Source organism: Pyrgilauda ruficollis, unplaced genomic scaffold, assembly GCF_017590135.1.
Source record: "Pyrgilauda ruficollis isolate IOZ18807 unplaced genomic scaffold, ASM1759013v1 scaffold55, whole genome shotgun sequence".
NCBI lineage: Eukaryota > Metazoa > Chordata > Aves > Passeriformes > Passeridae > Pyrgilauda > Pyrgilauda ruficollis.
This window is the reverse complement of record NW_024527155.1, coordinates 6885347-6901103: the sequence shown is the minus strand read 5'-3', so window position 1 is coordinate 6901103 and position 15757 is coordinate 6885347. Positions and strand designations below refer to the sequence as shown.

The following is a 15757-nucleotide window of genomic DNA, read 5'->3' as shown; positions in this document are numbered from 1 at the left end:
GTAGTAATTACTGTATCATTTTCTTATATTCCATCTCAGTTGCTGCTAATAAAAGTACCTATGGAAGTCAAACAGCCAGCAAACTAAGGCAGGGAAGTTGGGAAAGGCTTAGGTATTTGAATTTAACAGGGATTGAACGCTTCTGTGGACGAGGGGAAAGATGCAAGGAGTCAACAACACTCTATAAATGTGCATTTGTGTGTGTGTGTGTGTGTTTGTGTGTGTGTGTGTATGTGTGTGTGTGTGTGTGTGTTTGAACTTGTGACAGTAGGCTCTGTGCATTTGTGACTGTAGCTCACCTATCTACCAAGACAGTGTGAAGACGACAGAAAAATAAGACAAAGAATGAGAGACAGAGTGCCAGTGCTGTTGCACTAAGTTTTCTATTTGTTTTCCTTCCATGCAATGTATCTGTTCCTTTTTAGAACAGTGAAATAAGGCTCTTGGAAGGAAGAATTCAGGAAATAGCCACTGATCCAGGAGCTGAGAAAAATTACAAAGTGGACCTCAGAGGAGGTTATATTGTAATTGAAACAAATCAAGGGATGAACTTCATGTGGGATCAAAAGACTACTGTTGTTGTTCACGTGGCACCATCTTTCCAGGTAAGTAGGGGGTGGACTGGGAGTTATGATTTCAAAGTCAGAATTATGCATCCAGAACTGGAGCCCAAATTTTTCCAGGTTTTGGAAAAAAAGGCTTGGAAAAAGTTTAGTTTAGTGGACAAGAAGCAACAGCAAGCAGGCCATATCTTGTGTTTTATTGCACTGTTCAGTCAGTATAAAACACTCCAGAATATCTGGGGCTAGAAGTATTGGTAACACATTGGGAGTGTTTAGGTCACTTGAAGTGCAACTTTTTCTAAGCCTTTTTTTTTTCTTTCTGTTTAGAAATTTGCACCTATTTTGCCTTTACAGGTTCTATAGTTTATTTCTGTCAAAGAGTGGGCTGCACTCAAAATAATGAAAGCATTAACTGTGTCTACACACATTACACAGGGAAAAGTCTGTGGTCTTTGTGGGGACTTTGATGGCCGCTCAAGAAATGACTTCACAACCAGAGGGCAGTCCATGGAGATGAGCATCCAGGAGTTTGGAAACAGCTGGAAAATAACAAGCACCTGCTCAAATATAAACATGACAGACCTGTGTGCAGATCAGCCTTTCAAGTCTGCCCTGGGACAGAAGCACTGCAGCATCATTAAGAGTAACATCTTTGAAGCCTGTCACAGCAAGGTAATCCTGTTCTCTCATCCTCAGTAGTTTCACACTAGATATTTGTTGCTGGTTTGCAGCACTTTTGTGGCATATTTTTAGTATTGAAGCTACTACACAGTAGTACTCGGCTACCTCTCTCAAAACCTCATTTCACAGCTATGCCAATTAAAATCTGTTGCACAGTGGTGAGGAAGAAGCAGGGCCTGTTTTGAACAACTAAAGATAAAGAGGATAATAGTTGGCCACCAGAAGTAGAAAGTTAGGTATCTGTAAAATGTAGAGATAAGTTAGTCTAGGACTGTTTGTATGGTGATCCTTGGGAAGTTCATTCAAGTTATCTAAAGAGACTAATTATTTTGTTTATTTCAGTCACAAATTGAATTAGTTTAAACAGAAACAAGGCTACTCTTCTTAATTAGAATGTCTATACAAAGCTTCAGTGCACTTTAATAAAAAATTTTAAAAACAAACTTGGCTTAATTTCCTTTTTTAGTTTATGTTGGCAAGGGTTAAAAAACAAAAGACATGAAGTTTAGTGGAAATAGGATTTCCTTTCATACTCAATCACTGTCTCTCAGTTGAAGAGTGCAGACACCGTGTAGTTGTGCTAAAACAAAACAGGGTAGTTCAGTCCTGCAGAAATCACACTGGGAAGGCATTTTAAGTGTAAGTGGCAGCATTACACACATGAGAATAGGAAGATTTGGAGTCCAATTCTACCAGGCAGGTGAAAATAGAAAACTCCCTGTTACAAAATATCATGGCTCCTTCATGACAATCCCAGTCTGTCACAAACCATGTGCATGACAGAAATTCAGAGCCCTTTCCCTCATTAAAGCACAGTGCAGCAGACACAGCTGTGGTGACAGCTCTGTTGGTGTTCTGGCAGGTGAACCCAATTCCATATTATGAATCTTGCGTGTCTGACTTCTGTGGCTGTGACAGTGTGGGAGACTGTGAGTGCTTTTGTACCTCAGTCGCTGCTTACTCGAGGAGCTGCAGCAGAGCTGGTGTCTGTATCAACTGGAGAACCCCTGCCATTTGCCGTAAGTACTGCAGAAAATGACACAGAAAGAGTGCCTCTTGTGCTCAGGCACACGAGATACAGAATAACAGAACACCTACGCTGCTATGCATGTGTGACTGAACAAGCTCTTTTTATCATGTTTATCTTATTAAAATCTTTTAAACAAGATTTAAAAATAGTCCCTGCCCAGTTTCTGAGACCTAAATGCTTTTATTCTTCTGTTCCAGCTGTGTTCTGCGATTATTACAATCCACCTGACAAACATGAGTGGTTCTATAAACCCTGTGGAGCCCCTTGTCTAAGGACCTGCAGGAACCCACAAGGAAAATGTGGGAACTTGCTGTACAGTTTAGAAGGTAATTCTTCCTTGACTTTAATGCAGTATATGGGAGTCATGGGTATTAGTCTGGTTTAAAATGTCTGAAGCATCAAGGTTACTGAAAGGTTATCCCATCTGTCCCAAAAGCTTATTGACCATGCCTTGCTAATTCCCTGTGTGATGGTGCCATTCATAGCATCATTTCCCTGCTGCCTTTAAATATATGAAGAGATAAAACACCATTCAATATAAATTTGTATAGAATAATTATCTGTTGACAAGTGTAGTAAACTAAAACTTTGGGGAGAGAGGTAAAAAGAGCACTTGGAAAAATAATTGGTAGTAAAAAGAACATTCATACTGGAATCACATTCATTTGGGGATCAAATCTATATTTGATAGAGGCATTTATGTGCTTTTGAGTGCCTATGTAACTCAGACTAAAAACACTTTGTTTAATTTTCCAGGCTGTTACCCAGAGTGTAGTCCTGACAAGCCGTATTTTGATGAGGAGAGCAGGGAGTGTGTCTCCCTCCCCAACTGCACTTCATGGTAGGTCAGTTGATGGTGAGAAAGGTAGAATAGGACTTGAAAGGACAAACTAGGAGATGTTTTGTTCATGTTTATAGGCAGTGGCAATTACCATTAAATCCAGGATAGGTTTTTTGTAAAAGTAGTACAGTTACAGACACTGTTATTCCATATACAAATTAATTTCAATAAAACAATTCTTTTTTACTCTTTCTCTTCAGCGATCCTGAAGAGAAACTATGTGCTGAAGACTCCAAAGGTAACTTTTCACCACTCTCACCATGCACTGAGTGATGGCAGGACTGCAACAACCCAACATCACATGTTACTGCAAACATACTGGTAATAGAAGGCCAGACAGATAGTTTAATATGTGGGTGCAAAGCAGCACAGATATACTTTGATAAGCAAAATGCAGCCTTTGCCCTCGAGAACTGTGTAAAGGATAATCATGAGGAGGAAGGAGACTGGTGTGATATGCAGGATTTATCTTATGCAGGTTAATACCACTTTTTCACTTTTCCACTTCCTTGGTAGCCAGTGAAAACAGATAGATTGTAGTCTGTAGCAGGCCATTCATGGTACCTCTTTTAATAAGTACTTTTAGAAAAGGGCAAATCTTGTAGAAGTGCTGTTTCCTGACCATTCATTTAATAAAATAAACTAAGATAGCTATTTTATCAGATAAATGCTTGTGTGCCTAAAGGATGCATTTGGTTAAGGTGCAGTATCAGTTCATTCCCATATCTGGGAGAAAGCACATCCCAAAACACAGGATGACCCAGTAAATAACACATTTGCAGTTTAGCTGATTTTGTTACAGTAATAGATACACTTCCTTTGGTTCTCACATGTACAGTCTCCAAAATCTGGAGAGCTTCTCATATATTTAAATGAAATTGTGTATCACTGCATGCTCCTCATTTGTGGATGGAAATGGCTGTGCAAGACCTCCTGAGCCAGTGTTTTGTCACTCAGAAAGGCAATAACCCCAGTCACATTCCCTGCCCAGAGAGAGTTCTCCTGTGCTCCATGCTGAGTTAGGCAAGTATCAGTTCTCATGCTTTTACCAACCAGAAATTCCTCCATGCAAGCTGACTCCAAGAAACACCAGGAATCAGAAAAATCCAACACACTTTAAATGAGATAGACTCGCAGTGCAGGTCCTCAAATAGAAACTAAGAAAGTTTCTTAGCCAGGTAATTAATGTTTGATGTTGTGAACTTCAGAAGGGTAAATGCAGAGTTTGGTTTGCTTTTCACTTGTATTTATATTGCAAATGTCCTCTGTTGCCATGACATTTTCTCTTTTGGTGCCTCAGTTTGCCTGTGCTGCTACAATGGGAAGACCTACACCTTAAATGAAACTGTGTACAGCCACGTGTATGGGACCACGTGTGGTGAAGCTGTCTGTGGCCCTAATGGACAGATCATTAAAACCCTTACCCCCTGCAGAACTCCACCTACACCAGCACAAGGTACTAGATTGACAAGAGGCTTGGTGGTGATTCTGTAGAAGTCCACAATGGTAATAAGATTTATCCATCCTGGAAAAAGATTCCTGCAGCATGTCTAGGATAACAGCAGAATTTAAGACTGTTGAAGTTTCAAAACTGAGGGATCAGAGCTTGTGGATCTGGTAGTGAGGACCAAAAGTGCAATCTTATAGATTCTTGCTGACCTTACTGTCAGTGAGGTTAAGAGAGAATAGAAAGGTTCAGCAATTTTTTATACAACCTTTACAATAAGCTTGAGCATATCACAGTAGACACTCTGGTGTCATTAGTCTCAATATATCATACTTCTAAATATTTTTTTTTCTCCTTCTTATCACCCATAACACGTTCTGTTTTTTATTGTGCTGTTTTCTGCATTGAAATAAGTGAGTCTTATATGGGTCACTGGAATATGAAAATAAAGCTTCCTGGCAGTTAACTCCCGTTCAAAAGACATTTTCCAGCATGAATGGAATGTGAAAAATCAGAAAATTTCTTTATCTCTTTTTCTTAAAAGATATAAAGAAAAATTGGGAATTTGCCACATGATTTTTACAAATAAAAACAAGTGGCTAAAAATATATATATATGTATTATATATATATCATGCTGGTAGTAAATTATACAAGGGCAACAAAGAAAATGAAATGTTAGCTTCTCTGCTCATGCGAGTGGAAGAGCTAAATACTTGATGGTGAACCCATGTGTTTGGTATTTACTGAAAATGTTAAAAAATGGAATAAGTACAGTGGAGTAATACCTAGTAAAGGCAGGATTATTGAAAGCAGACTGTAGGTGGCATAGTAAAATGTCTACATGATCTATCTCTATTTAAACCAACAGTTTCTTTGAATGAAAGCACTAAAAATCCAAATGGAGTGCCACTGGAAATCACCACTCCAAAGTCAGGTGAAGTACTGCAGGACTAGAAACATTAAATTGAAATGAATAAATGACACAATAAGGGGTGTTTATTGTATTCTGTATTGGAAAAAAAATAACTAGATGTGGGAGGGTGTGTGTGTAGTATTACAGCACCATACTGTTTAACAGAGGGAGTGTTTATAAATACAGAGGATGGTTTCCATGTGGATGTGTACAGAATGTAGTGGGGGTAAAAAAAAGATTTTTTTTTGGTAGTTGTAGAGAATGTAAGAGATGTTGTAGGGCTTGAAAGTAGAGTAGTAGAGGATTTAAATAGTAATTTATTTGATTTCCTGCAGAACCACATATGCAATATGTAACATCTGCACCTCCCTCATCAGAGGTAGCCACTCCCTGCTTCTGCAATGACAATGGACAATTGATAAAAATGGGTGAGAAATCATGCAATTTTTTTTTTGCACCACTGACATGGAAAGATGTACTGAGAGATAAAAGTGCTTCAGCAAGTGGTCATTCTGCCTGTCACAGTTAGAAGTTGTTACATCTTTGAACTGTAGCTAACACCTTCAGAAGTACAGCTCTCCCATATCCAATAGCTCTGTTCTGGTTTGAATACCCCTTGTGTAAGGAAACTTACAGCAGTTGCTCATGTCAGCAGAGCCGTGAATCCCAAACAGCTGAGCATGAGCTTGTAACTGACAATAATATTCCAAAAGCAGGGGAGGAAAGACTCTTCTTCATCTGTTAGTAGCTCCTGCTTCACTTACCTCCTGGTGTTTGTGAAGAGCAGTTGCACTTGGTGATCTACTCAGTATTGGCTCTTCTTGTACTCATTTTCAATTCCTTCCAATGTACCTAGGAGCAGAATTTCAGATTAGACCTTGTGGCCCTCCCTCAGTCTTTGCCATTTGGATGAACTGCTGTCCAGTTCAGCCACTAAATCCCAGGAGCTGCAGACAGACAGTGCCCTGAGCATGGCTGTTGGGTACAGATAGTTAAATGCAGGGCTGAGAATGCAGCCTCAGGCTAACACTTGGGTTTTGCCCTTGCAGGAGAAAATGTTTCTCTGCCAGTGAATGTATCAGGTCGTTGTGCTTACTCTGTCTGCAATAAATCATGTCAGATGGAATTAATTTGGGCAGAGTGTAAAACTGGTCATGCTGAGACCCTCAAGATCTGTGATCCACGTTCTGAAACCTGTCCACCAACACCTGCTCCTGGTGTAACAAACCAAGTTCCTGCTCCCACAAGGACTTCTGTCAGTGACTGTCTTGCACTCACTCCTCCCAGAAAGGTGAGAGACTCTGAAGATGTGTTTCATCATTCCACCATTCATGCATTGCCTGCAGCCAAGGTTTGGTGTTCTCCTCTGATGCTGGTATCCAGCACTACAGCTGGACTGTAGGTGTGGCTGAATGAGATGATTTAGAAGTAGGCCAGAAACCCCTCACTGAAAGAATAAGTTGAAGATTCTTCTGTTCACCTGAAACACCTAAATTATTGTATGTGAGCAGAGCTACCTAAGCTGAACAAAGACTAGGAAGACACATCTGGCACTGTCCTACCACCAGAAGTTATCAGGACCCTAACATATATACCAAAAAAAGTAGATATCAAGGCTCTCTTTAATCCTATATGGTTCATATTGCCTGGTTTCCAGAGCCAGAGTAGACACCAAATTTTGCCATGCTAGACAATTAACTGAATGGAATGTAGTTGCTGTGTGTGATTTTAAAGATTTTGTGACATTACTTTGTTATTTGCCTCTTTTTTTTTTTTTTTCAATTAATCAATAGTTTAATGAAACATGGAATTTTGGAAACTGCCATACTGCCACTTGCCTGGGAGAAGGAAACAATATTAAATTGTCTGTCATGACCTGCCCACCTCAGCAACTGAAACTCTGCGTCAATGGTTTCCCAATCACAAAACACTCCGATGAAACCGGTTGCTGTGAAGTCTCTGAGTGTCAGTGTAAGTGCCAGGAGAATTCCTGAAATTTATGTTATGTTCAGCTGGGCCTCAAAAAAGAAAAGTCTCTCTGGTCAATATCTTTATTATGTTCATATTAATTCAGTAGGATACAATGGAACAGAAATCCCATCTGAAATCTTGGCTGTTAAAAGCAGATGTCCTTGCTAGAGTAATTTTTCTTTATTAAACTGGATATTTTGTCTCTGACTGGAAGTGAGTAAAAAGGTTAAATCCACCTTGTACTTACAGGTAGCTCAGAAGTCAAACTTGAAGCCTGTCATTCTGTCTTCTAGGTATTTGCAGTGGTTGGGGAAATGAGCATTATGTGACTTTTGATGGAGCATATTACCATTTTAAAGAAAACTGCACCTATGTCCTTGTGAAATCAATTCACCCTGACTCTCACAACTTCTGGATTCACATAGACAACTACTACTGTGCTGCCACTGGTGGAGCAATTTGTTCCATGTCCCTCATGATTTTTTACTCCAACTCTGTTGTTATTCTGACACAAGCAATGGAACATGGAAAAGAAACAAACTTGGTAAAGTATTGTGTTTAAATGAATTCTCAAAATTATTTGGCTGTAGTTATGTTACTGTACTGCCAAATGTCCTGTGATGACAAAGGATTAAGCTTGTAAAATATGGAATGGGTAAGAAATGCAATTGCTTTGCTTCTCTCTCTTTTTTGCTTTGTATCAATAGAATCTGTATATTCTAAAAATCTGGGAAATTATGACATAACTGAAAATTATGGTTTTCATCCTGATACGAGTATTCAAATATAAATTGCAACATATTGAAAAGGAATATTAGACAACTGCTTAAATGACTGCCTTTGAAAGACATCATTTGGTGCACCTAAGGTCTGAATTTGTCCTGCTCTGCTTTCCAGTTGCACTAATCATGTTCCTTACTCATTGAAGGAGCGTTCATAAAAACCTTTTGTTTCTTTTCTTTTAGATTTTGTTTGATGATAAGAAAGTTGTTCCAGACATTTTTAAGAATGGTATCAGGATAACCAGTTCTGGCCTTTATGCCATAATTGAAATACCTGAATTAAAGGTGTACATCTCCTATAGTCGACTTGCATTTTACATAAAACTTCCTTTCAGCAAGTTTCATAACAATACCATGGGACTTTGTGGTGAGTATCCTCATCAGCTGATAAAAATTAGTGCTCTGAATTTTCTTCCTTCTATCTTTCATTCTCTTGTAAAATCTCTAAATGCTTGTAACTTCACTATTTCTCACAAATGTGAGAAATATCCAGGACCCCACATGCTGCTCTCTTCACACAAGGAGGACAACTTCCCCCCAAATTTTATCTAAAAGCAGCTTCATCAGCATCAACTGCCCTTGAACTGTCATCTTTATATTGCTGCCAGGTACCTGCACCAACCAGAAGTCTGATGATGCTATGAAGAGGAATGGTGAGGTTGTCAAGTCCTTCAAAGAGATGGCATTAGACTGGAAAGTTCCATACCCTACCAACAGATACTGTAACCCTGGTGTCTCACGGCCATCAAAGGCTGAGTACCATCAGCATTGTGTGCCTTCTAATCTGTGTAAAATCATCTGGTAAGACAACTCCCAAAAGTATCAGAAAAATAAGGCCACAGGGTAATTTCGTTCTTCACTAAATGGCTTGGGTGAACTGATTCTAGGATATGAAGAAAATACAAAGTTTTGCATACCTTGTGAAACTGAGCAGTGAACTGATGCGTATGTTCTTGAGCTTGGCAGATATTTTTCCGCTGCATCAGCAAAATCAGGCCTCTCTTAAAGATAGTGTCTGCTGCTTGGCACTCCCTCTGCCTGTCACTTCTGGAGAGGCCAAGTGGGAATTAGCTATAATTCAGTATCTGAAAGCTCTGAATGATATGAAATACAGTCAGAATATAGTAAGCAAACATATGTGTCTGTTTTTAAAATAATTTCGTGGTTTAAAGCAGGATTTTCAAACATGCTAGCATAAAAACGTCAGTGTATGGACTTATAGCTATGAACTGTGCAGGAGCCTTTGCAGGTAGCAATCCAACATAATATTGTTTCCTTTCAAAGCATTGTAAAGAATGGCAGGTAAATCTCATTCTTTATTAAGCTGTGGGGATGTATTGCCAATGAGAACAATTTGTAGTTGTACCTCGAGGCTTTGCCTGGAGCAGGGGGGATGGTTTGGCTCTGAGTTGAATTCTTCCTTGGAAGTATCCCAAGGTTTTTCTCCTTGCTTTGTGAAGGACCCTGACGGAGTGCCACGGCGTGGTGCCCCCCCAGCCCTACTACGAGGCGTGTGTGGCCAGCGGGTGCTCGGAGGAGCACCCCGGCACCGAGTGCCAGAGCATGCAGACCTACGCGGCGCTGTGCGGGCTCCACGGGGTCTGCGCGGACTGGAGGAGGCTGGCGGGCGGGCACTGCGGTGAGCCTGGGAACGGGCCGTGAGTTCAGGTGGAAAACACCCCCTGCGGAGAAGCAAGTCAGGTCCGCTCTGTCCTACCCTGCTGCTCTGGACCTGAGAAAAAGCAGGAACAAACCAAAGAGGTTTTCCCAGCCCAGTCCTGGAGCAAAACAAGGGGGAACCAGGCCCACGGTGTCTCCTGCGTAGCTCAGCCGAGCAGTTCTGCGTGTTCCCGCAGCTCGGGCGCTAGATGGCAACGCACCGCTTCTCTCTGCGTGCTTTGCCCGCTCGGGCCGCCCTGAATCAGGGCGAGCACTGCTGCTCCTGTCGCTTGCACCTCGCCGGCCCCATCGGCCCCTCTTGCTGGAGCTGCAGGGCCCCCTTGCCGGGCTGTGCGGACCCGGGAGGTTGCTGCGGTAGCTGGGCGCTTTGTCCCTTCGTGTCCCTGCATCGAAGGGTACAGCTGGGTCTGGGGTTTTTAACTCGTTTGTTGCAATGCTCCACAGAGGCCAGCTGTCCTGGGGATCAGGTGTACAAGCCATGCGGGGAGCCAAAAAGAAACACTTGCTTCAGCAGGTGGGTAATTTCCCATAAGGCGTTTTTCAAGTCCATAATGTGAAGACTACTGGGGAATTTGAAGTTCACATTCCCTTGGGATTTAGGTGTCTTGATGGCCCTGGGCTCCGTTTTTCCCTCTCATTCATTCTCATTTATATTCTGATTGTGCAGAGGAGTCGTTATGGACACCCTTCCTTCCCAAAATAGCACATCAGTGTTTGTTGAAGGATGCTACTGTCCTGATGGAAAAATTCTGCTGAATGATCATGATGGCATTTGTGTGTCTGTTTGTGGTAAGAAATGGTGTAAATGGTACCATGGGAAGTAGGGGTAAGAGCCTGACTAGAAGTGCATATTAAGAGGGTTGTTTTGGGTACAGAGGAAATGGGGGAGACCTTGTTACTCACCCTTTCTGGTGAAGCTGGAAGCATTCCAGATTGAAAGTTTCTGCCTGCTCTTATATGCCAAAGATGCAACTTTCAAAAGAACAAAGAATAGCATGTTTAAGATGTTTTTGTGTTTACAACCTGTGACTTTTCACTCTGAATTTCTCTTTCTCTTGGTGGCTGTTTCTCAGATTTCAATACCTTCCTTCTGTTCCTGTTTTTCTGCTTCTGTTGTTTTCCCTGATGGAGTTAGTTACCTTTAAAGTAACATCTAATTCATTTTATAGGTTGCACTGCACAAGATGGGTCAGTGAAACAGGTAAGAGAAAGGAAAATACTGTCTTTATAGTTTATCTGTGTTCTGTGACCTTCTGCAAAAATGACTGCATAAGTTGTTTCTTTTAATTCTAAGCTTAAAAACCAGTGAACTGCAATGACATCAGGAGAAAATTGGAAGATTTTATTAACTCCAGAACTTGTTTAATCACTTGAGGTACAGAAACAGAAAGAGCAGTTTGTGGGAATCAGTTTCCTGGTAGAACTATCAGGCTTTCTTCCTGGAAACACATAAACCTGCAAAGGAAGATGGCAAATAATGACATTTTTTCTTACTCTTCCCTTCTTCTCCCTCTGGGATTTGAATTGCAATTTTCCTACACAATAAATTTGGTCAACTCAGTCCTACACTGGCTTGCAGCAGGCTTTCACTGATATAATGCTTCCAGGGTTTGCTCTCTGAACTGCTATCCCTCTTGTTTTTATAGCCTAGAGAGGCTTGGGAACATGACTGCCAATACTGTACTTGTGATGAAGCGACCTTGAACATCTCTTGCTTCCCCCGCCCTTGTGCTAAATCTCCACCTATCAACTGCACAAAAGAAGGCTTTGTACGCAAAATAAAACCGCGTCTGGAAGACCCCTGCTGCACAGAGACAGTCTGTGGTGAGTAGATCCTTCACTTGCCATAATACGACAACCTTTGCCTTCATCAGTGATCCTAAAGTGAGATGTGGTGCTCCACAGCTAGCAGATTCAAATAAGCACACTGGAGTGGTCATTTCTTCCATCTACACACCAGGTGCTCTTGCTAGCAGAAAAAAACTCCTCCAGTCCAGCTTATACTCTAAATTAGTGCCATGAGCTGACAGATATTTACACTGGAAAATCTCTTGTGGATCATTGGGACTAGCAGGTGCTCCACAGGATCCTTTGGCTCTTGTCCTTCTGAGATGAGAGGGTGATCCTTCCACAGAGATTTGTCCAGTAAGAGAGGATGTATTCATCTTCCAGGCTTTCCTAAGGCTTCCTGTGGAGTTTCCTAGCATACGTTTGCCCTCAGCTTTGCATTTGCACCCTCCCAGTCCCACATGTCCACCACAGCACAGGAGTAGCCTGCTCCTAAACGTGGCTATTCCCAGTATCTCTACCAAGATGCAGGACAGAGAATCCTGGCAATAGTAATAGGATGGTTTTTTCAAGCTCTGTCCACACGTTACACTGCTGGATGGGATGCTTTGGCTTACTTTGTCTCTGCTGTCTATTGCAGAATGTGATATAAAAACCTGCATTATCAACAAAACAGGATGTGACTTAGGTTTCCAGCCAGTGGTTGCTATATCCGAGGATGGTTGTTGCCCTATCTTCTCCTGTAGTAAGTACCTTGTTTCCTTAAGATGTTTTATTTATTCTTTGAAGTGTTTGATTTTTCTAAAAGAGTTAACATCATGGCAGAAGCCTCTTCCCTTCCCTCTCAGCCTTTACAATTGGCTATTTTTATTGGTTTTTTTAATTAGAATAGCTGGTTCAGGTTCTCTGTATTGAGTATTCAGGGAGTGTAAGCTATTGACCACATACTGAATGATGGTTAAACTGAACCCGTCCAGAAGCTCTGCTGCCAAATTGTATTTCCAGATTCACACACATAAGCCCATTAGCTTTGTTACCAGCACAGTGGTTAACAATAAAGAAAAGGTCAAGTAATTACAAATATGGGTAAAAAAACCACAAGGCAAATAGATTTTACCTTATGGAGAATACCAGGGTATTAGAATTATCCCCACTTGATGCATAACATCTAAGCAGATGCTACATGTGGGCTTCTGAATACCAAATAGCAACCATAGTTGCTTTTTTCCCCCCTCTTGTGTTCAGCTCTACTTTTTGACTTCTCTAAATCACTCACAATTCAGAGATGAGTACAGAAACTGCATCATTCTTAGCACAACCTTTTCATTTTTTTTTCCTTACAGTACCAAAAGGTGTATGTGTTTCTGAAGGAGTTGAATTTAAGGTAGGTCTTCTTCCAGACACTTCTTCCTACAAGTTAATGTTGCCTGAGTCAGAATTATCTGAAGTTCTTGTTTTCAACACTCATACAGAAAGCAGGATTAGAATGGCTTGTAATTCTTCCCTGCCAGTAGTTTCCCTCCCAACACCAAGCAATCTGTGATTCTGGGATAGGTTATTCAATAGGTAATGCTAGAGACCAGAAACTTGCTTACTAAAAGAGATCTTGCCTATGCTTTAGAGTCAATGGGTCAGAATTGTGATTGAACACACATTTTAAATCTCATTGAATGTTGTAAGAGTATTGCCAGGTCAATCTGACCAAAAATAGATGCTTGGAATTTATGAGAACTCATTTAACATATTGATACACTTGGGAGTGTCAGCCTTGTCTTCATTTTGTGATACCATTGGTGAAGTTTTAGAGATCTGGGTGAGTATTCATTTCAGGAAATTCTTCCAAAAATGAACCTCATAAGCATTTGTTTTTTCTATAGGCCAGGGGGATGTTTATTTCAGAACATTCTGAATTCTTGTCATGGTTTTCTCTCTCCCCTGTATTTCCAGCCAGGGGCAATGGTGCCTAAAAGCTCTTGTGAGAACTGTGTGTGCACAGATGAGCAGGATCCTGTGACACATACCAACCGTATCCAGTGCCTTCCAGTGCAATGCCAAACCACCTGTCAGCAGGTCAGCACCTCCTTGACCACAATGGCTGTTCAGTTGAAACAGGGACAGTGTAACTGCTTTATCTGTGCAACACTGCAGGATAGACTCTTCAATTAATTGTTTTGTAAAGTCCCTTTTAGGGTGCTGTTATTTTTGCTCCTGCAAATTTAAGAGGTCACCCTTGGAAAAGTGCCCTGAGGGAAAATGTTTGCAAACCTGTTAAAGTCTGACTGCTGAAAGATGTTTGTGTCATTCTGTTCATGTTGTCCATTGTCAGCTCATAAGTGAAGATTGTGAGGAAACTGCACAGTGGTTTATATGTTTCCAAACACTTCCACTTGTGGATGGGGAATACTCAATTACTTCTCAGTACTTGTGAGAATTAGCACTCAAGTTGTTCAATCTGTTACTGAATATAAGTAGGGTTAGTTGCTTTTCCATTCATGCCCAGATAAGGACAGATGTACCACCAATGTTAAAAATGGATGAAACCTTTCATTATGCTTTTTCCTGAAGCCAGCCACACCCACAGCCACCAGAAGACCAATGCATACCTAAAACAAGGGGAGAAAATCTTCACATGTCTGACAGCAATAGTTCTTGTAGATAATATCAGACCAAGCAGTGGTGGCAGATTTTGCAAGTAATCATGTGCTAAATTAATTTATTTGACCTCTTTTGTGTGTTAGTCTGAAGAGAAGAATAGTCAATGACGGGGGGGTCTTCATGGCAACTGAAGTACCCAGAAGTCATTATTCAGTAAGGCAGAAAAATTACCAGCTTTGATTGTCAGGCTTAATGTGGTTCCAACAGATTTCAAAAGACAACAAAATTGAAACCAGAAGGCTGGCTCATTTCCTCTGCCATCTTCAGTGTAGCTTTGATCCAAAGATGCTTCAGCAACAAGACACAAATTAACATGGATAAATGGAGACTTTATTCCCACAGGGTTTTCGCTATGTGGAAGAGAAGGGTCAGTGCTGCAGCCAGTGCCAGCAAGTGGCATGTGTGGCAAATTTTCCATTTGGCAATGTGACCATCGAGGTAAGCACTCCCTTGCTCTGCACACAAGGCTGAACTATCAAAAAGACCTCAGCATTTTTGCAACCAGTGTCATGCATTTCAAGCCTGGGAGGACCTCAAGGAGATGTACAAATGTCTGTGTTTCCAAAGTGAATGTAGATGTTTATACAGCTGTTCCCTGCTGTGTGCATCTCACAGGCACTAACATGTTCACAGTTATATTCTCTGGCAGGAATGGAAATCATGTTACCTTCACTTCTCTTGACATGAAATAGCAAGAAATAATTTAGAAGGGATGGTGACATGGTGTAATACTGCTCTTGCAGAGATACATGTGCTGGCTTCACATCACACTGCTCCCATCTGAAGCAGTTTCATTATCTTGCCCTGAAGATACAGGGATGCAGTGTGAGCAAGCTGATACGGCTGTGCTGCCACTGGTTCTGAATTTGCTGAGGCAGAAATCAAGTGACACAGCTGCTGTAGTGTTGTGTGACTTGGTAACACACCCAGCTAATACATCATGTCTTGTGAATGTAGTGTTGTGAAGGCAGGAGCTGAGACTTTAAAGGATGGGCTTGATGATCCCACCCTCAATGACACTATGGCTTGGTCTTTTCCACCCTTAATGATGCTATGATTCCATGATTCTAGCTTTTTTTGGTTTTATTACAGCCTGCTACTCCTGTGTATGGTTAATGATGCTGTTTGAGCTAGTGGCTTGTCTTACATGCAATTGCTTCTCTGATAGCTCTTGTGTTCTGCATATTTTCTATTTCATCCTTTTATTCCTTGATAATTTATCTTACAAGCTAGATTTTTCTGTTCCAATATACAGTTTTTATCTCTGCATGAGGAGGCTTTGCAGTTATCCATTAATCTGTATTGCAAGGACATTTTTTTCTGTTTCACTCCTTTTCATTTTCTCCCATCTATTAAAAAAGAAAACTGTTGAAATAATTTGAAAGAGTTATTTTTCTTTTATGT

The 15757-nt window shown here is 41.0% G+C and overlaps 1 protein-coding gene across 1 annotated transcript in view; it reads left to right on the top strand.

The window, feature by feature from the left end:
• LOC121360972 (mucin-5B) overlaps positions 1 to 15757 on the top strand; it is a 41644-nt gene that overhangs the window by 22746 nt on the left and 3141 nt on the right. The window contains exons 22-43 of the mRNA XM_041481211.1: positions 426 to 605; positions 999 to 1235; positions 2107 to 2263; positions 2472 to 2600; positions 3031 to 3115; positions 3316 to 3353; positions 4416 to 4571; positions 5813 to 5905; positions 6527 to 6768; positions 7271 to 7448; positions 7742 to 7992; positions 8414 to 8597; positions 8839 to 9031; positions 9691 to 9869; positions 10355 to 10424; positions 10578 to 10699; positions 11080 to 11111; positions 11557 to 11734; positions 12339 to 12443; positions 13042 to 13082; positions 13646 to 13768; positions 14696 to 14791. Of these exons, the coding sequence (XP_041337145.1) occupies positions 426 to 605; positions 999 to 1235; positions 2107 to 2263; positions 2472 to 2600; positions 3031 to 3115; positions 3316 to 3353; positions 4416 to 4571; positions 5813 to 5905; positions 6527 to 6768; positions 7271 to 7448; positions 7742 to 7992; positions 8414 to 8597; positions 8839 to 9031; positions 9691 to 9869; positions 10355 to 10424; positions 10578 to 10699; positions 11080 to 11111; positions 11557 to 11734; positions 12339 to 12443; positions 13042 to 13082; positions 13646 to 13768; positions 14696 to 14791 (3069 nt within the window). The remainder of the gene's footprint in view (positions 1 to 425; positions 606 to 998; positions 1236 to 2106; positions 2264 to 2471; positions 2601 to 3030; positions 3116 to 3315; positions 3354 to 4415; positions 4572 to 5812; positions 5906 to 6526; positions 6769 to 7270; positions 7449 to 7741; positions 7993 to 8413; positions 8598 to 8838; positions 9032 to 9690; positions 9870 to 10354; positions 10425 to 10577; positions 10700 to 11079; positions 11112 to 11556; positions 11735 to 12338; positions 12444 to 13041; positions 13083 to 13645; positions 13769 to 14695; positions 14792 to 15757) is intronic.